The 21545-nt window shown below is 41.2% G+C and overlaps 1 protein-coding gene across 2 annotated transcripts in view; it reads left to right on the top strand.

Annotated features, from left to right (window-relative positions):
• PPP1R1C (protein phosphatase 1 regulatory inhibitor subunit 1C) overlaps positions 1–19988 on the top strand; it is a 95728-nt gene extending 75740 nt beyond the window's left edge. For both annotated transcript variants that reach the window (XM_019554604.1, XM_019554605.1), the window contains exon 5: positions 19499–19988. In XM_019554604.1, the coding sequence (XP_019410149.1) occupies positions 19499–19587 (89 nt within the window). In that variant the 3' untranslated portion in view covers positions 19588–19988. The remainder of the gene's footprint in view (positions 1–19498) is intronic.
• Positions 19989–21545: the final 1557 nt, after the last annotated feature.

The following is a 21545-nucleotide window of genomic DNA, read 5'->3' as shown; positions in this document are numbered from 1 at the left end:
AAATATAAAAGGTACAAAATACAAAATGTAAAATGACAAGGAATATAGGGCCTAGGTACCTGGAGGGGGAGAAAGGGGGAAAACACAATGTCCCCTTTCCACTGCAAGAATAATTTCTTCCTGTTACCTCACTCACCCCAGCTAGTGCTTGAATTTGGAACATACACATGGTAGGCAGAAACTCTACCACAGAGCCACTAGTGCTGATACTGTGCCAAGCTGCTAGGGGGTCTTAACCTTCCAGGAGCTCCAGCCTCACGGCATGCTGCCTGGCCTCTTATTGGAGAGGCTGGAAGCAGGGCTGGGAACCTCTCAGGTTGCTGCTCGGATCCTTGCTGGGGGAGCTTCTCTTGTTGGCTGTAGCTTCTCGTAGGTGATCCTGGAGCCCAGCGGGGAGTCTCTCCTGCTGGCCACATGCCGTACGGCTGAGGGTCCAACTGCTGCCTGCAGGTCCCACTCCTTCAAGCTCTTCTGCGGCAACTGCTTCAACCTTGCTGGCCCATCTCTTGCTAGCTCTTTGAAGCTCCTTCCTTGTGGTCCCTCACTGGTCTCTCCTGAGTTAGCCGTGCTGCCCCTTTTATCCCCCTCCTGGTGACCCAAAGAGCCAATCAGGGGACATGGAGGGTGAGTCTCTGGGGCCTGATTGGTGAGGAAAGGGAATCCCAAGTCCTCCAATCATCTTTTACCCCTTCAAAACCCCTGGGCCAAATCATTACCAGATTGGTGAGGAAAGGGAATCCCAAGTCCTCCAATCATCTTTTGCCCTTTCAAAACCCCTAAGCTAAGTCAGCTAGCCTGTCACACAAGGACAACAAAAAGTCCTTCTTTAGATGTGGAGGAAGTTGCAAAAGGAATAAGGGGTGCATGGGGCCCCATATAAACAAAATGGGACAACTGTTAACTGACACCCAGTACAAAAACCAACTCTTGAATGAATACTTCAGATCAGTATTCCACCAGTCCAAGGGTTTTAGCCTGCTTGACAGGCTAGCATAGGTGATGCCTAGGGGGGCATGCACATGCCCCCCTTAGAGCACTAGTGCCCCAACTGACAGTGAGCACTCCAGCTGGTAGGGGGACATGAAGGGTGCTAGTCCTTACCCTGAAATTGGCTTTGCTGCTGCCATGCCACACGCAGAAGTGCACTTTTGCCACTGCCGTGCCAGCACGTCCACTGTTGCCAGGCTACATGTGGAAATGCTAGCACTTCTGCCACCACTGTGCCACTGGTGTGCTTGGCAACTGGCTACTGGCAGACCCCCGCTAGTCGTGCCCTACTGGTGGCCCCCCCCCGACTTGGGAGGCACCAGTCACCCATGGGATACAGGTGACCACCCTCCCATGGTTGATGTAGATCTTGGGGGAAAGCACCTCCAAATGCTAAAAATGTATAAGTCAGCTGGACTGGGTGAACTACACTGAAGAATGCTAAAAGAACTGGCTGATGTCATCGCGTGACCGATGGCAAAGTTATTTGAAGACTCATGGTGCTCAGGAGAGGTCCCAGAAGACTGGAAAATGACAATGTGGTACCTATCTTCAAGAAAGGGAGAAGGGAGGACCCAGGAAACTAAAGACCAATCCGTTTGACCTCAATCCCAGGTAAAATCCTGGAGATAATCATCAAAGAAACTGTCACACACAAGCTAACTGAAGGCAATATTTTGAAGGATAGCCAATGTGGCTTCATCAGTGGCATGTCATGCTGAACTAACCTCGTTTCCTTATATGATCAGGCTACTCACCACCTGGATAGAGGAAATGAGGTTGATGTCATATACTTGGACTCTAAAAAGGCTTTTGACCTGGTCTCTTACAATGTCCTTATGGTCAAATTGGGAAAATGCAACCTCGACTACTTCATGGTCTGGTGGCTAGGTAACTGGCTCTGTGGTAGGACCCAAAGGACACTGATTGATGGAACTGAGTCATCATGGTGGAAGGTAACTAGTGGAGTCCCTCAGGGGTCAGTACTTGGACCAATGCTCTTCAACACGATCATTAATGATTTGGATTCAGGTACTAAATGCAATCTGGCAAAGTTCGCTGATAACATTGAGCTATGGGGGAGTGTTGTCATGCTTGAAGACACGCTGGCAATACAGGCTGACCTAGACAGGCTTGTGAAGTGGGCAGACCTCATCTTGATGTCATTTAATACAGAGTGCTCCATCTGAAGAGAAATAACACACAAAATACGTACAGGCTCGGCAGTGCTCTGCTTCTCAGCACCACAAAGCACCGAGATTAGATTTCAATCATGCCCAGGGGAGACTGGAATCATGTCCTTGGACTCTGCATGCATTCACAAGTAGCAAGCCAGTAGCAAGCACCGAGGTGAACAAAACTCGGATGTCATGATTGACAACAAAATGAACATGAGCCACCAATGTGATGCCGTAGCTGGCAGAGCTAACCAAACACTGCCATGCATCCATCAAGGCATCTCAAGCAAGGCAAAGGCTGTCATCTTCCCACTTTATACAGCCTTGGTGAAACCACAATGAGTACTGTGTCCAGTTCTGGGCGCTGTACTTCAAGAAAAATGTGGAAAAGCTCGAGAGAGTCCAGAGCAGGGTCACACACATGATTAGAGGCCTGGAGACCAAGACATAGGATGAGAGGCTGAGGGACTTGGGATTGCTCAGCCTGGAGAAGACAAGATTCGGGGAACCTGGTTGCAGCTTATAAGTATATTAGAGTTGCATATCAGGGGTTGGGGGAGCCAAGGCCCCTCAGGGGTGGACAAGAAATAATGGGCACACACTAATTGAAGATCACTTCAGGCTAGATATCAGGAAAAACTTCTTTACAAGCTGAGTGCCGAGGGTTTGGAACAGGCTACCCCCAGAAGTAGTTACAGTCATCCACCCTGGTGATCTTCAAAAAATGTCTTGACACCGATCTTGCTGGGTCACTTGATCCCAGCAGTCTTTCCTGCCCACGTGCAGGGGCTCTGGACCAGGTGATCTGTAAGGTCCTTTCCAGCCTAACAACTATGAAACTATAAAACTATAAGAAGAGTATATTCAACTGTACAATGGATTAGAAAGGACTTCTGGTTCTGAGCAGTGGCTAGGCAGAGGCCACTAAGACAGTCACAGGAGCGGTTTCAGCTTAGTGCCAGGGACAGAATCCAAAAGGGAGAGGTTCTAGAATGGAACTAGAATTCCAGGCAATGACCATAAACAATACTATCAAGGAGCTTAGAGATGAGAGGGGGAAGAGAGATGGGTGTTATTTCAGGAGTCAAGTACAATCAAAGTTATGTTTTTTTAAGATGGGAGAGAATAAAATTTGCTTGTACACTGAACTGAGAGTTAGCTACACTGGAAGTATGCCTGAACAAAGCAATTAAGTAAGAATAAATTAAGGGGTTTTTTGGATCTGGTCTATATGGAACAATCTCTGGCTACTGTAGGTCATTTACATAAAGACAAAACTAAAAAAAAAAGCCTAAAATAGGCACTTGGGAAACTAGCATTTCCCTTCTTGGAACCTGATTTACTGTACTTCCTTTGCCTGATCCTTCTCTTCAGCACCCAATTATTTCAAAGCAGAACTTTATATAGCTAGGATGAAAATTAAAATGTTCAGGCTGAGGAATTTTGATTAATAAGGTCAAAAGGACTAGAGTGTATTTTTCCACTGTTGCATGTGGGAAATTAGTTGCAAATTTTCAATGGATAATAAGATGAGAGTTGTGCATACTTTTCTGTTAGACTGAAAAAATCCAACACCACTTGATTTATATATCTAATTAAATACAATTATATATTTGGCATAGGCACTACATGTTGTATATAAAATGTAAAGTATAGCTATAGATCCTGAGTTCATGTTTGTCAAAATACCAAAATAATTTGACAATTAAGAAAATTATAGATATATGAATGTATGTACATAGAACAAAAATAGTTTCAAGTATATTTTAGGGATTGACAATTGCTCTGTGATGTTTTTATCAGAATATGAAATTAGAATTTTTTGTCATATTTATTTTACATTTATACAGAACATTTCATTTTTTTATTCTGTGATGTACTGCATTCTGAATATACCTCTGTTATCTGAAGAGATTAAAGTTATCACAGCACTAACAGTTCAGTCACTAGCATTGACATTATGGAAGAGATATTTTATTGATGTAATTCCTGTATCTCCATTGGTTGTATAAGCTTAATTTCACTGGAGCTATGCCAGTTCATTTCAGCTGGGAAGCCCTGTTTTTTAATGACCTTTGGAGGAGTAGCTCTGAATAATGATGCCACTATGTTTCCGAAGACAGTGAGACCCCTGGCAGACATTACACTTAAGATGTTATTAACCAGTTAATCATGTCTTAAGTATCAACCTGGCTACACATTCTTGTAGTTAATGGTGAGATAAAATGGAATAATCCACAAAGTTACTACACAATATATGTATAACAGCTTTGTGGCTGGTTTCCATTGTGCCCTAAATTGCACATGTGGCTAGTGCCAATCAATCAGCTGATTGGCACTCACAGCCACAGCAGCACCAGGCACCTGGCTTGCTACTTGTGAATGCATGCAGAGTCCAAGGACATGATTCCAGTCTCCCCTGGGCATGACTGAAATCTAATCTCCAGTCCCACAGTCATGCCTCCTGCCATATGTATGACAGGAGGCATGACTCTTGGGATCATGGATCAAATCCAATTGCATGTTTAACTGAACGTCTCTCAGTGGCCTTAGTATGTAATTTCTTCCTGAATTCTTAATAGGAAAAAATAAGAATAGGGGATAATTAAGCAGTTGTCACTGGATCCTGAGGCTGAAATATGTGAAAAAGGAAAGCACTGGACATTTGCTCAGCCCCTATGAAAAGAGTATTTGACACAATGTGCCTGATCTGCAAGCTGCTAAGGGCCCTTTTATTTAATTGAAGTCAGTGAAAGAGGCAGGTATATTGCACTTTGCACAGCTGGACCTAGTACAGAGAAACATGCCTCAGGCTCAGTATGGCAACTAACCCATTCTAACCAAGAAGGGAAGAAGAGGGAATAGGCAAGGTCAGGACACTTGAATGCAGTGAGGTGTTATGAATGGCTACCATTTTAGGAGTTTCAGCCACTCTTTTTGGCAATTAGAAACATATGGGCTAGGAACAGAAATTACACACAAATCACTTACCTATAAGTGATAGGACTGGTTTAAGTAAACCTGGTTAGATGTAGTATCAGACTTAACTGATTTAGGTTAAATCAGTTTATTGAACTTCTGTCTCAGATCCTCTCCAGAGGGGAGACAGTCTCTCAGCATTGCAGGATACTTTGCACCTCTTCTGCCCACCTCCCTTTGCAGGGTGGCTGGACTAGTTTTGGCCCAGTCTGTCTGATCCAGTCTGGCATGGAGGTGTGCTACAGCACCCCACAGCTTCTGGCCACTGCGGGCAGGTAGCTGCATTTCCAGAATCAAAAAGAAATATTTGTTCATTTGTTTATCGGTTTAATCTACTCATCTTAGATTAACCTGCGAAGATTGAGTGGATTCATCCAGCTTTTTGACTGTCTGTACTTAGCCCTGAGGTCCTGTAATTAGCTCAAAATGGTTTTGAGCATCAAGAAAAAAAGAGTACCTTTTACTTGAAAAGGCTCAGTACTTCACAACATACATTGTCACAGTATCCTGAAGGCCTACAAGTCTCCTCTCAGCACACTGGGTCACAAGTTTCAAAACACCATGGTCCTTGGTGCTGTTGCCTCCAAGACAGGTCAACAGATACCCAAGAGAGTGAACGTTTTCTCATGGATTCAGACACCTTGTGTTCAAATGTTGAGTGTTATTGGTGTATATAGAAATTTGATCCAACTAACTTCTTAACACACTGCTTCAAGAGTTGTCTTGTGAATATAAAACAATTATATTAATAAGGAAACTAAAGTCTGATCTTACAAGTATTTCCTCCAGTAAAGTAGCTCTATGGTGGATGGTGTGTGCTTGTGGGTGTAACTGTTAGTGTATCAAGGCCTCTGTCAATAATCTCAGTATTTTAAAACATATTTCTGATATTTGTCTTTTTCTGAAATAATTTAAACTAGCCATGCAGGATATGAGTTAAGGTTTCAGAACCCAGACCTTACATGCATAAAAGCAAAGATTTATCCAATTCACAAGGCCCAGATCCAAAAATTAATTTAGGTGCTTAACATCTATTTACTCAGCAAAAACTCAGTGGGGATTAGTGTTGCAACCTCCAGAAACATTTCTTCCAGTCCCACTGCTGCAGGTTTATCAGTGAGTAAGGAAGGAAACGCATCATCTTTGGAGCATGATCAGCTGTGCCACAACGTGTCATGGTACAGCTGATCTGCTTCATTGGTCATTTACACACCAGGATTGTTGTCCAACAGAATTGGGCTCCTGTCTTACATGGGGGTTCAGATGCCTGATTCTAAGAAACAACAGTCCCAGGTACTTCACTCTGACACAAGGTGCCCATCTGTAAGTGTGCGTTTCCAACTTAAACATGCATGCCCCAAGTTGGGACACAGTAGTGTGACATGTGCACCCCAGGATATGCGCATCACAAGATTCCCCTAACAACAGTGGCAAGTGCAAAAGGGGGAACTCCCCAAGAGGTTTCCCTTCCATTATTGGAGATCACACCCTGACTCAGGGCATGTTAATGAAAAACACATGCCAGGAGAATCCCCTTGCAACACTGCCATGCCTTGTCTGCAAACCTGGAGGGGGGAATCCCTATGGGCACCTATACATGTGCCGGATGTCTGCTGCAACATGTGCTAATTAGTCGAGTATGCTGGAGTGTGCTAATTAACACATTCCAGCAGCCTCCACATCACATGAATTCAGCATGCTGTGCTTCAAAAAGGCAGTAGGGGTGTTTTAACTAAAGCTTATATAACAGGCTTTAGTTAAATTGCCCCTGCTGCCATTTTGAAGCACAGGATGCTAAATTCATGTGACTCAGTAGGTGCTTTAATTAGAGTGGCTTTTGGTAATTAAAATTAGAGTGGCTGGTGTAATTAAAATGCCCCTCCCCCCTTCACCCCAGAGCATGTGTAAAGATGCCTTGAGGGACTTACTGTCTCCATAATTGAAGACATGCACTGGGGGAATCACCTGCAATGGATTCCCACAGTATGGGTATCACAGTGCCATGCCCAAACTTGTAGTGCACATCTGCAAGTGGGAAACCATCCACCTGCAGTCATGTATCGTGTGTTAGGGTGAGGCACCCAGGACTGTTGTCTTCCAGGATCAAGTCTCTGAACACCTGTCTGTGGCTGCCTATACTATCCCACCATAAGCAAACAGATGTTGGCTTAAAAAAATCAGCACAAATTATGGCTAGGGTCATCAGCATCACAAAATTTAGGAATCTGTGATATAACAAAGGACTAAGAGGTATATTTGCTTGGGTTTTGTGCTGCCATAAACATTTTTATTGTTTCAGTCACATTTATTTTTCTTACCTATAGCAGAGCAAAGGCAATTTCTTTCATAATGGGAATGCATAGGTTTTGTTTTTTCTTAGTCTATGTTTTTAAATCTGTTACATCTTCAGGCAGTGAACAGGCTGATTCTGTTCACTATAATGAGAAACACCAGGCTTCAGCTACTATATACCAGCAGAGAATAACTGAGTTAGATGATCAGCCTATGAAACCAAAGTGGAAAGATACAGTATTTCAGCACCAGTCAGTCACCATTTTTTCCAGGTAGGGCCCTTCAAGATGCATGATAGGCCTTGCTCTGTAGGTAGCAAAAGTCTTATTTAATTTCTTATTGAATTCAATGAGAATCTTTGTTTTGGCTTTTATGGCCTTAAGAAAGCCAAAACAAATAAAAGGACACCACGCATGAAAAGTGCCTTTTGTGAGAGTTTGCACTGGCTGATCTTCCTGAAGTGTACAAGAGATTTTCCAGGTGTCTTGGTACACATCTTTGTCAGCCATATTGACTAGATCCTGTGCTGGTGTAAATCAGTATAGCTGCACTCAGGTCAATAAAGTGATGCTGGTTTATATCAGCCAAAGATCTGGCTCATTGTTTCTTTAGAGGTTGGAATGAACCATCATCCCAGATTGCAGGTATATTGACACATTTGATTTCTGTCACCTGGGAATAATGGATCCAAAGCTTGTTTGTCAAATTAATACTCTTCCCTGAGTCACCTGCTCTATTTTAATTTACTTTTACAAACTAAAAAATTCCACACATAACCCCCTCCCACCTAACACATTTTTGAGGCACAAAGCCTGCAAAATAACTAGATGACTTGAATGAATGTAACAATGTATAAAACTGAATTTATGTCTAACAAGGGATTGTTTTCTGTATTCTTTGAACATTTTGGTAATAATTTCTTTAAAAACATACTAATATACAGACAATGAAAAAGACCAAATGTTATTTTTCTAGAATTATTGTTTTATTTATCCTTATCTTAGTTTCCATAATAAGGGAATGCCTCGAGTACATAAACCAGGATTTAAGAATCCTAATTACTTGGCAGATTTTTGGCTGTCTTGTTGAGCTGCCTGGGAAAATGGAGTAAGTTGCATCTAAAAGCAAGAAACCAAGGGGAGAAACAAAGGAGAATATGGTAATTGTTTTAAGGTGCAGACAAAAGTGGCAATTTTCACCTGATCTGGCCACAGAAAACAGTTTATAGCTGTGATCAAACACAAGTGCACAACTACAAACAGCTTAAAAAATGGCCAGTTGGGTGAAAATCATGCATGAGTATCAGAAAAAAAATGTTACAAAATGCTTAGTCTTTTGTAATGTGTGTCTGCAGAACTCCTAGCCTGTTGCTGTTTTCAGAATGTAAGTGGGGACAAGGAGCAGAGGGAGTTCAGTCTGGGGGGTTTTCACCCATGTCCCCCCCTGGAGGGCCAGAAGGGTATATTGTAGGCCTCTACCCCAAGCCACAAGAATGAGCTCCCTCTGCTGCTTTCCCCACTCCCATTCTGAAAACAGAGGGCACTGGGAGAGACCCTGGCTGTTGCTATAGGAACCTGGCTGCAGGCTCCCAGCCACCGTTACATTCCTCTCTCCCCTGGAATGAACAGTGAACTTCTGTTTGGCCTGGGGTAACATTGTAACTCAGAACACTTTCCAAAAATTGTTCTGAGTTACAGCTGGGAGCTGCACTTCTGTCTGCACCCTTAGTGTTTCCTTTAAAGCAGTATAGCTATGTTCTGCTGTGTACCCCAGGCTGAATTTAAAGACTACATCTAGTCTGAAGCAAATTTAGACCACGTAAATGTGTTCCTCTTCTTTTCATTTACTAGGAAGTTCAAAATGCAGGCATGTTCCAAATCTGAGTTTTATAAATGGCTGCTGTGTTTCAGTGAGCCACACTATAACCCAAATACCTTTGTGCTTTAGAGTGGGGATAAGGCATAGAAACAGAGTGTAAAATCAAGATCCCAATGTGATGGTTTGAGTCATCTGAGACTTTTTTAGAAGAGATATCACTGATATAATTTAGGAGCATTTGGTAATTTCACCATTTGTGAAGCTGATTGTTTTTTTTTATCTGGGGTTTTGGTCAAATGGATAAAAGCAAAAGCCAAGATGTTGATTAGACTGCAGAAATGTCAAAAAGTTGCTTCATTTGCACTCACAATTTATCAGGAAAATATAAATATGCTTTGAGGCAATGATTTAATGTAAAATGCATTACCAGTTCAAAGTATATTAGTGCATGCTTGCTGAAAATAGTTTGGCATTTAAGCTTTCTTCATCAGCATTAATTAGATTGAATTACCTGCAGTGAAATCTGAGCCTTTGAGGAAAAAAAACAGTTCTGGCCCTTCTGGTTTAAGAATGCAAGGGGGAAAAAAGGAGAAACAGAATTAGAAAAGCAGTGTTAAGATGGTTTTAGTTTTAAGACTATAAAACAACCCTGAGCAAAATAAATTAAAGCAGAGAAATGTCAGGACACTAAATTGTTGTTGCGGGGAGGTGGATCAGGCATTCTGGGAAGTCAGAATATTATTATATGTAGAATTGAGAAATGTTGCTGCAGGTCAGGTGGCACACAGTAAAACCATGTCTGTGAAGGGAAGCTTTCAACTTGCGGTTCAACGAGCGTAGAGAAACCTCTAAACAGAGCCTGAGAGGAGCAATCTTAATGGAGTAAGAAGGGTGCAGCAGTGTGAACAGTGTGACTTTAGGGCAGAGAGTATGAGCAGGACACAGTGTCCTCTGAGCAAGCAGCCTCAGGGCAAAGTATTAGTGGAGCAAAGACTGAGAAGGCTGAAGCAACTTGAGATGGGGATCAGGGCAAAGCAGATTATAAAAACAAAATAGCTTCAGGACGGAAAGTAAGCAGAGCTGCTCAAGAGGCTGAGCATGCTAATGAGCTCACAAGATTACTTGCTGTCTGAGAAAAGGGGAAATTTGGCAGTAAGGGAGAATCATTTATGGATCAGCACTCCCAGTCCTATTAATTTACAAGAGTTATTAACAAAATGACACCTATGTACTGAAAGGTAATAATTGTATGTGCTGAACATGTAAAAAGGCAACACTTCTGTCCTAAAATTTTGCATGTGAAATTAATGCTACAGGGTTTTTTTTCTGGTTGGCTTGATCTTTCTAAATCAGTATATTGACAGATATCTGCAAACAGAACAGCAGACGCTCTGATGTCTATTGTTAACTATTTAAGAAAGCAGAAGCCATGAACTATGTTACTAGTGTGGAATACATTAGAATCTAAAACACAAAAGTAATTTGTTTTTCTTTTTAGCTTTGTTTTCTACGTAATTTAGATTAGCTTTGAAGATAATATCAGGGCTTGTCCTATAATTTAAATATTTTTAAATAAAATGTTTTTGAGTGTGGATATGGGCATAATTTAGCCACTGGCTCACCTAGCTTCAGAAATAATTAGAGAACATTGTTTCTGGCAAGGGACTGGATGAACTTTTTTACCTGCTTATCACTTACCTACTACTGATGAGTCCTGTAGTTCAGATTACCCAACCTAAACAGCTTTGAAAAATCAATATTGGAGAACCTTTATATGCCTGTTACCATGACCTGAAAACTACTTTCTCCCTTTCGGTTTTGTTTTCAGTTTTATGCCAGTTTCTACTGTTGGAAACAGTAGACGATCTTGAAGAAAAATGTCTAGAATAAATACAATTGTATTACTAGTCAGGATTATCCACTGCAGATCATGTGACAAGGTAGCATTTTGTTGAAGCTATGTAGGATTTTATTAAATCCATATATTTCCCTGTCATCGAAGGGTCTTAATCAAGATAGGAATTCTACTATGTAGCTTCTGTAGACAGAGGGCATATCTACACATGTGCTTTAATGCATAATAGCCTATTCTACTGCACATTAAAGTAGCATACAAAAATGGTGCTAATATGCTAATAGACAGTAGAATAGGCTACTGCACATTAAGCATCACCTTAAAAAGTATGTTTGCGCTAATGAGCATTACAGCAGCTTAATGTTCATCAATTTAGTACCTCATATTGGAGGTACTAGATATGTGCATTAGGAAAAACACATGAATGCACATGTCGATGTGCCCAGGGAGAAACATTCTAGGACAGTAATGTATTGCTCACAAAATTTGACAAAAATATAAGCAACTGTTGCATCAAAGAACAGAAACAACATGGAAACAAAAAAATCTTTAAAAATTGTAACTGCTGTTCTGAAGAGATATAGAAACATTTTGGATTTGTGTTACTTTAATTTATCCCAATCTTACCTTTTGGAGGTATGGAGAGTGGAGGGGGATAAATAGTAAATTAGCCAAAAATGTGGTTTCAGTTGCCATGCCACTATTGACAAATGCCAGATGAATTGGGTCAAATGGTTTTGGCTGGAAACATTGTTTTTAAAACCAGATTCACAGAAGTGTTGGGCCAATGAGTATTCTACTCTTGAATGAGCTTAGTGGTCAGAGTGCTCATTAGGGGTGTGCGAAGCGGGCCCTATTCGATTCAGATTCAGATTTGGCCCGCATCGGGGACAGTGATTCAATTTGTTGATTTGGATCATTGTCCCTAATTTGATAAAGCTGAATCCAAATATGAAGATTTGATGCTGCTTCAGAGAATCAGTGATTCAGCCATAGACACAGCTGTAAATGCTTTTTTCTACATATCTTGAGGTACCAGCGTGGCTTGCGAATGCTGTGATAGTGGGGTGGATGGAGCATCCCACAGGAGTGCGAGGGGGCCCCCCACATGCTCAGTGGTGAACCCAGAAGTGGACTGGAAGCACTTCCTGTCCACTTCTAGGTCTGCCAGGGAGTGTTTGGGGGGACCCTCCCATGCCCCCCCAGCTCGGTGATCAGTTGCAGGGGTACCTTGGGTACTCAACCCAGACTCAGGAGGCACCAGTTGTCAAGCTGGAGGGGTGCAGGGGGCAGTACGCTTTCCAGAAGACCTGGAAGTGGACCAGAAGTTGTGGTCCACTTCCGGGTCTGCTGCCGAGTACACTGGGGAGCGCCCCCATGCTCCTGTTGGACACTCCATGCTCCCCAGCATCATGACATTCATGAGCTGCCTACTACCTGGAGGTGTGTAGAAAAAACATTTAAAGCTGTGTCTATGTCTGAATTGCTGACTCTTTCCAAATCTCTCTGAATAATTTGGAGGGTTCCAATTCGATTTGGAGAAATTAAAGGGTCCTCTGATTCAATTCAGATTTGATGATTCAGCCACCAAATTGGGCCAAATCCCTGCCAAATCAAATCAGGGACTGAAGCTTCACACAGCCCTAGTGCTCACCTAGGTTGTAGGAAACTCAGCTTTATGCTGCTCCTCTTTCTGAAAGAATTTGTACCCTGCTCTGCACCCAAGTAACCACCAGACATTAGCCTATTCTTGGGTATAGCACACTTAATCCCTCTTGTTGAAGATATTCCATTTGTTATCAAACACTTCACCGAGTGAGAGAGAGAGAGAGGAGAGAGAAAGAGAATGATTTCCCAGCCTAATAGCTGTGACACTGTAAGGCCTATATCGAAAACGGTTCTGGGAGGAGGCTAAACTGGCATCCCGGACAGGGTCAGTTTTGCAGAACCCAGGAGCCATGGGGTAATGACCTAATGCATCTGCTGTTCTTTGGATAAGACTAGAAAGAGGAACTGCTCTTGCCTGACCCAGTGGCTCTGGAAAGAGGAACTTCAAAATGACAGCTTTGCAACATGAAATAATAGCTTTGGTCTAATCCATGAAAGGTAATAAGCTTTGCTATAATCCATAAAACGTAATAAGACTAGAAGCTACTTTTATTGGAGAACCCAAAGAGATAGGGAGTGGGAGTGAAGGTATAAAAGTCATGAGAACTAGGCCCCGGGTAGAATCACTTTGGGGAAGGACAAGGCTGAGGACCCAGTAAAGGAGACCATCATGCCACCCTGAACGCAGGGTGGGGTTCCCAAGACTAGTCAGGTAATGACTTAGGACAGAATAGGAAGTGCCTTTCCTCCAGCCCAATGCGCTAGCAGTTTTTACAAGCCCTTGTATTGAGTTGCTGCCATTAGACCATTTTTCTGTTACTTACAATAGAAGTTATACTTGTTGCTTTGACTCTGGTGTGTGACTTGAGGGTTACTCACCTTCCCCCCTCGGAAGGGAGGGAGCCCTGGCATTGGTGGAGAATGCGGGCAATAAGACACCCCTTCTAGGGGGCAGCCTGGCCAGCTGCATCTGGGGAGCTGCGGACATGTTCACACACCGGGGAAAAACCACAAGTCTTTCCAAACTTAGTAGGAGGGTGCACCCATGGACATCCTCTGGGGCAAGGGACCTCAGGTCCCTTGCCGCAGTTGAAGGAGTTTTTGCCCAGTGACAGCTGGGAAGGAAGCCAGGAAAAACTGTGTTATTGGAAGGAGCCATATCCTTATTATGGGAGGTAGTGGGAGCTTTGTTGCCTCCAGAAGACCTAACTCTGGAGTTGTGGGGGAGAACAACAGGTGGCAGTGGCCAATCTAGTTGGTGATGAGGAAGGACAACCCGCTCTGCCCGCTTCAGGAGTGGAGAAGGAGACGCCCCCCCCGAGAGTAAACCCCCTCCTATGGAGTTGGAGGTAAGTGCAGTTATGAAGCCCAGGTATCAAGTGAATCAAGAGGGCCCTAGGTTCACCCTACATGACTGCAAGGTGGTCCCATGGAAGCCCGCAGATTTCCAGGTTGAGCTGGCAGCCTGGGTAAAGGACCCAAAAGAGATCTGGCTCTCCTAGGCCGATAGGGTAATGTCTCAGAGACCAGATAAATTTTTCACTCCCCTAGAGGCGGTAACTGTATTAACCAAAATCTTCCCAGGGGAATGGTATAGGTCAGCACAGGCCAGTCAGAAGATAGACCCAAAGGTCTCAGAGTTTTATGTTTACCAGTTAATGGGCATTGCACTAGGGACCTTGGAAGCTTGGGAACTGACCAAGGATCAGCACGCTAGAGAGCTTAAATGGATAGATTGGCCAGGGGCAGTACGGTAGTTAAGTGGGGATGCATTTAATGAGGCGGCCTTGGGAGGGACCTTGGATGTGGACACCCTGCTGGTTGTAGTCACTGGAGCCGCTTGGGAGAGTACCCATTCATAAGGGATCTGGTTCCTTACAGGGTATTCTGATGCAACATTATAATGCCTGGACAAATTGTCCCCTGGCAGAAATTATAAGTAATTTGATTAATTATGATTAATTTGACAGGGGAGCACCCAAAATTGAAACAAGTGGCAGTAGTAAGGGGGTTGCCAACCAATCTGAAGAATAACATCCCCTGCTGCCAACTCTGGAAGGAGCTGAGGGAGAGAGGAATCCCTATACAAGATTGATGGAAAGCCCACAAGTGAATTGTATTGGTTGTGGAAAGATGACAAAATTGGGGAGACGACTAAAGATTGCCACGCAGTGGTAGCTATTCCCTCAGCACCTCTGGAAGAGGAGCCCGAGACCATAGTGGGGCTCTACCCCAATCTGAAAATTTTGCACACAGATTAGGGAGGCCCTGGGGAGGGAAAGTGAGGGACACCCCCCTCCTTGCTTCCAGTGGGACAAATCCCCGGGCACTCTAGGGGGTATCTTTTTGCCCATATTACGATTGAAGGAGGTGAGGTGGAAGGATGGTTTCTGATGGATACTGGGGCAGAGGTTACGATATTCCAAAGGGAACGCCCCCCCCCAATGGATGTCCGGTGGTGCTTAAAGGGGTGGGGGGAGGAGCTGTTAAAGGATGGGACATAAAAGGCATGGTAAAATTAGGAGAGCGGGAGGTCCCCAAGGTAGTGATCGCTACCTGACTCCAATTGTGGATATTGGGAACCAATGTTTTGAGTCACTGAATTATAGATAGCACCCACTGGAGGGTGATGGCCCTAGAAAAGGAAGCCACCTTGCTTAGGGATGGACCATGGATCCATTCAGAGTGGGATGTGGGATGTACCAAAGAAGAGATACAAATTGAATTAGAAAAAGGAGTAAAACCATGTTTTGTACATCTCTACTCTTACTAAGACATAGATGTAAAAGGGCATTGTTAAGGGGGAACCAAGAGACACCTCAGTTCCAGCCAGTAGGCTAGAAGGACATACTAATTAGTCTATGGCCATGCTTTTTTGTTGAATGAAACAACATTTTCTATTTTGATGTGAAAATAATTTTTTAAAATTGAAATAAATCCTTTTCTATTTTTTCAATTCTATATCTGAACCACTACATCTGTTATCTGCACAGTCTTAAACTGACAGTGTCCATCAGGCTTTATTTTCTTGTTGTTTAAGAACTTCTGAAAGCTAAAATTATTTTTAGTAGCCAGTTGTAAGCTTGGCATTAGGTATTAGATGGATTCTGTTTACACTAAGAAAATCTGACTCCCACTGAATACAATATCATTTTTTAAGCAGGATACAGCTTTTTTCCAAATATCTGCACATCCCCTTACACTAAATTTTTTTAAGTCTAGCCATGTGATTCAGCCCAAAACATTTTACAGGGTTATTTCATTTTAGAAAGTTCCAAAGCAATATATTTAAGCTTATAAATAATTATATTGTGTGTCTTATGTGTCTTATGCATTACAATACAGGGAAGCCCATAACATTTTATTGTGTGAAATTGAATTTCATTATGAAAAGACTGGCAGAGGAATGACTGCAGGCAGTAGGACTGAAGTTATGGAGGTCATTACATAAAATCAGTAGTTTTCTTACCATATGAGGATCTTAAGTTTTGCATGCAATATAAATTCAGTACAGAATTCTCATTCAATATCATTACTTTCAATTTGCACTGGTATTTGTAAATTGAAGTGTTGTAAATGAGCCACATTGCTAATAGACTTTGCTCTTCCAAGCTATCTCTTGTACCTGGCTTTTATTAATATTATGTCCTACTCCCTCATTTTTTGTCCATAGCTCTCATTGCCTTATCTTCTAAAAATAAGAAGCTGAACGGCTATATATTCTTCCTCCTAGTATTTTTTTTTATTAGGCTTTTGCATAGTATCTCTTATGTGGGTACAGCAAGTAAGTAATAAACAGCAACATGGGTCCAGAGAGAAACAAACTACAGATGAATTTGCAGAACAAGCATAACATTGTTTTGAAATTAATGCTCATTAACCTACATTTGAATGAAATTAGAACAAAACTGATTATCTAATGAAAGTGCTTATTTCTGTAGTGTCTGGGCACTCACATATTTCCTTAGTTCCCATGCAGTCTGATGTAAGTAATTTAAGGATTCTGGATAAAGTAGAGCCTGGCAGAAATAAATAGATTGATGTGGTACAATTCTAAGTACTGTTCTGATGAAAGGGCAATGGTTTGGGTGCTGTCATTTTTGGCAATAGTTGGAAAGATCATAACAGCATGAAGCACTGACTGTTTATAATTACAGTTGGCAGAATTGCTTATTATTAAGGTTGCATGGCATTTCCCATTACAAGACCCCTTTTGTAGTTGATTATAATGTTGGAAAACTTGAACCATTTTTTGGCAGTTTTTTTTCACACTAAATGTCTGTCTTAAACTGAAATTGTTTGTTTTGAAACTGTAGTATCAGGTTAATGACACTGTCAGATTAGCGGCCATTGAAGAGAGTATAAACTCACCTGCACCTGATTCAGTCTACTGAAATTAAGAAATTGATTCAGATTGATTCAGGGATTGATTGTACCAATATGAATGTGACCAGCACCTGGCTATTAAGATTAGAATGATTATATATTAAGAATAGAAATGATTGTTTCATCCTTTCTCCTGAGTTCTTGAAACAGACTAAGTTTGAGATGTACTTTAACTGCCTAATCTTCATGGAAACCATACTGTGTTATTCTTGCTTTTCAGGAAAAAAAATGAAATTGTAATAATAAGATGGAATTGCTTGATTTCATGCCACACTATAAAAGAATTATCAAGACAGATGATTTGTTTTGCAACAAATGCCCCCAAATTGAAAATACTATGTTTCCCAAAATGGAGCAAAAGCAAAGAAACTAAAATTTCAAACACAAGATTTAAATATTTGTTTTTGGTGAATTGAAAAAAAAGGTCTAGATGAAACTAAATATTTTTGTTCTTATTTTGACTTTAAAAATATTATAAAATAATACAAAAAGGAAAATCAACACATTCCACACAAATTAGGTTGGGACATAATGTTTCCATTATACTGAAATGCTTTTAAACTTTTTTCTTTCTAAACAGACTTTCACTGAAATGACACAGCTCTGCAATGGTAATATTGAAGTGATGCTGTAACTGTGATGGTCCAAGGAATATTTATGGGGGATAACTTTTATTGGACCAACTCCATTTGTTGAAACATATTTATCTAAGTTTTTCGGTAACACTGCACACTTCCTCAGATTTCTGGGAGGCCCCTGGCAGATATTCAGTTAAGGGTGCCATAGGATCTGCTGCATGATCCCAACAACCCTGCCTCCTGTCATGCTACATAGTGAGTTGACCTCTCTCAATTTCAATATCTCGGACAATGATGTCAGGAGCACACACTTTATCTTGCTAAAAGAATTCCTTCCTCATCCTGAAAAAGTATAGCTCTTTATACATAAAGACTTCAGATTCAAACTTCAGTCTTTTTGAACCTGAGATTATCAAGTATAATGTTTCAGTATGACACTTCTACTTTGACATTGTGTGACAAACATTAATTTAAACCTATGGTGGGCTTCCTTTGATGTAATTAATTATAATCCATCAAGTCTTTAAAGTATTTTAACCAAACTCTTAAAAATGTCTAGTGTTTCTTGGGAAGCTCCCATTTTTGTGCCCTAAATGAGGCATTTAGAAGTGGCCTGATTTTCATGGTAGCTGCTCAGTATTTTTGAATATGAGATATCTTAAGACATGTCTAAAAGTTGAGATCCCCACAATTCAAAATCTTTGTTTTTAAGAGTCTTGTAATAATGGGATATCTAAAAAACTCAGGCATGGTTGTGTTGCAATGCTGAGCTGGAGTTCGTCTCTGGTAAACAGAAGAATAGATCTATAAATTAGGAACTTTTTTGAATAGGTATCTAGCAAGTAAGAGTGTTTCTGACTAATACTGAAAAAAATACATATGCCATTAGAGAAACTGCTGAGGAAAAAAAAATTAAGCAAATATATTATCCTTTGAATTGCTGCCCAGATCATGTCATCTGTGATTAGTACTTTTATATCTGAAAGGCAAGTGAATTAGAAACTAATTACATTTATTCAATTGTTCTTTCTAAAGATGTTTGTTTTGTAAAATGCCACATTAATTGCCTTTTTTGGTCTCATTTCTTTGTCCTTTGTGTGTGCTATTGTCCATCTTCTTTTTATCCTGCACATCCCTACAATGTGAACCAAGAAAGCAGGGTTTGGACTCTCTGTGGTTGCCGTTCTTATTTAGCTAGGATTTGAATCAGAGGAGATCATTTCAGCCATGAATAAGCAAGCTAAAACACATTTCCCTCTCTGACTCAAAACTTTGCAAAGACTGAATCTTTTTATAATAAAGCGTAACACTGAGGCTAAGTGCAGACATTTGTGGGGGTTAGGGGAAGGCTAGACTGGGTTCAAAGTGGCCACCTGATCTAAGGTAAGTCAGGATGGGGGGCTACAGGGGAAGGGGTTAGGGGGAATAAGGGAGCAAACAGGCTCAAGGGAGGGGACTGGTAGTTCACAGGGGGATCAGGGAGGCAGGTGGGGTTTGCAGGAATTATTGGGAGGACATGTGAAAAGTGCAGCCCTGTGACTGGGGCTGGTGGCTAGACTTTCCTATTTTTGTTTGGATTTAATAGGCCGTGATATAGTTCTTAACAGAAAAAATCAAGTATAAGGAAACGTGTTTCTATTAAAAATGTGGCCTTGTGCATTTCTGCTTTTGTATGAATTGAAAGATTTATGAAGGTCAGCATCAACTAAGACCTTTAAAAAACATTCCATGGACTATTTATTTTTCCTTTGGACAGCAAATAACAAGAAGTCTGATTTGAGTATATGTGACTTTAACTATTATCTTTATATTTTCAGGGATTAAGCATCTAAAAAGTCAGAATAAGTCAGTGTTCCCGGAGGAAGAAGAGGGAGTCAGTGAAAGAGAAGAGGAATGGGGCCATTAACTAGCATCAAGCTTTTGCAAGAAAGTTATTGTGAACAAGTGAACTGCTAAACTTTCCATACTTAACATAGAATTCTTTGCTTATGTTCCTGAAACATTCTTCATCTCAGCACTCAACACACAAGCATAGTAGGATGCTTTCTGAGGAGCATTCCTTAACTGGATTTTACAGCCATTTGCAAACTTGTCCTGTGATACTTATAACTAAAGATAAACATTTATTTTACTGTCATTGTTCTTTCCTTTTTTATGACTTAGAACTATAATTTGCAAACATGTTAGTGATCTAACTTCAGTACTGCCAGAGCTTACTTATTGAATGTGACCTGTACTCTAAGACCTATTGTAAATAGTACCAATTTAAAAGCTACGAAATAAATACTAAATTCATTTAGACAAAACTGTATGCTGTACAGTATTTTTTTCTAGCCTGGAAAAAAATGTAAGGTGCCTTTTAAATCAAGAGCAGCTTTTATGGTATTAATCTTACATACAGTAAAGTACATCAAACTCCAAATAAGCAAAGACACTTGCTTAATTGAACGAAGGAGGCTGTAATTCATATTTTCTTCTGGTGCCCCCGGTATACATACTGCATATTGAAGTTGATGTCGTCTTTCTGTCTTCCTTCCTGCTGTTCAGTTCTGTCTTTTATTCACTGATGTACTGGAAACTGATTGATCTTTCTGAAATCTGGAGACAAACATCTCATCATATACAAATATTAGAAAAAGCTTTGATTTGGATGAGACTGGATGCCTCATATTGATGCATAAAGCGGTTCGTTTCTCTGGAGGCCCGCAAAAAAAATCACAGACACACATACATTAAACGGCACAAAGGTGGCATTTGTTTGCAAACAAAGGTCAGAGCAGAGTCAGGTACTCAGATTACTCTGACCCAGCATTGGTATTCGCAAGCGAAATTTATCTTCTCTCTCCTGGGCACATGTGCAGAAACAGGAACTCTTACAGCTTACTTCCGTTTCATACAAACATACATGTAAGTTACATCACTACATACATCGCATGTATAGTATAATTAACTACTTAAGTATGCAGGGCGGAAAAGTAAATATGCATCAGCTAATTAAGCATGCTCAGAAACTACAACAGGTCACCAAAAGTTTACTTTCCCCACCTTTTCAAGGACACAGGTAATTGAATTTTGGCTCCTGCAATCCGCATGAGAAAGACTTAAGGCAGGTGAGGGGGAGAAACTGCAATTAGCATGAGAAAGGCTGTAGCAAGGCTGGGAAAGAAAAAAGTCCTTGGCAGTATCTCTTACTTATCAGGTGCAAGATGCAAGCTGTGCATTTCTAACAATATTCTATTTCTAACAATATGATGCTAAGAGGATATAAAACATTCAACTCTAAGCTTTCACCAGGGTTAATAGTGATTTTACCACTTGGCAGCTTTTGTCAAGCTCTGAATTCTGCTTATCAGAAGCTGAGGTTGAAACAGAAAATGGTACAAGGTGAACATCTTAGGAAAAAATTACTTTAAAGTTTTAGTCAATGTGGTTGTTTATTAGCAAAGAGCAACATCTCATTACCTGTTAAATAAGGTTGCCCGTGATATAAAGATGTGTAACTAACTTTTGTTTCCCTTGAGAAGAATAGCTACTACCAAAAGTAGAGGATGAAGGGTATGAAAACACAAAGCCTTTTATCAATGGTGGAGTGCTCATTTGGTTCTCATTCTAAGCTAACACTCTTCCAAGGAAACCTATCAACAGTGGAATCTGTAACACGTGACTGTGAACAGACCTTACTTTTAAAGCGGTACAAAAGTTGAGGGGACAGGCATGCGTACCTCCTGTAGTACTACACAAATGGCTCAAGCCCTACAGAAATGTTCTTGTTTGAAATAGGACCATGCCTGTAGCACTACATTTCATAGCACCACATGTAAAGCAGGCCCTATTCGAATCAGACTCAGATTCAGCCTGAATCAG

Source organism: Crocodylus porosus, unplaced genomic scaffold (assembly GCF_001723895.1).
Source record: "Crocodylus porosus isolate Cpor-Errol unplaced genomic scaffold, CroPor_comp1, whole genome shotgun sequence".
Classification (NCBI taxonomy): Eukaryota; Metazoa; Chordata; order Crocodylia; family Crocodylidae; genus Crocodylus; species Crocodylus porosus.
The sequence above is the reverse complement of the archived record's forward strand: the minus strand, read 5'-3'. Positions and strand labels throughout refer to the sequence as shown.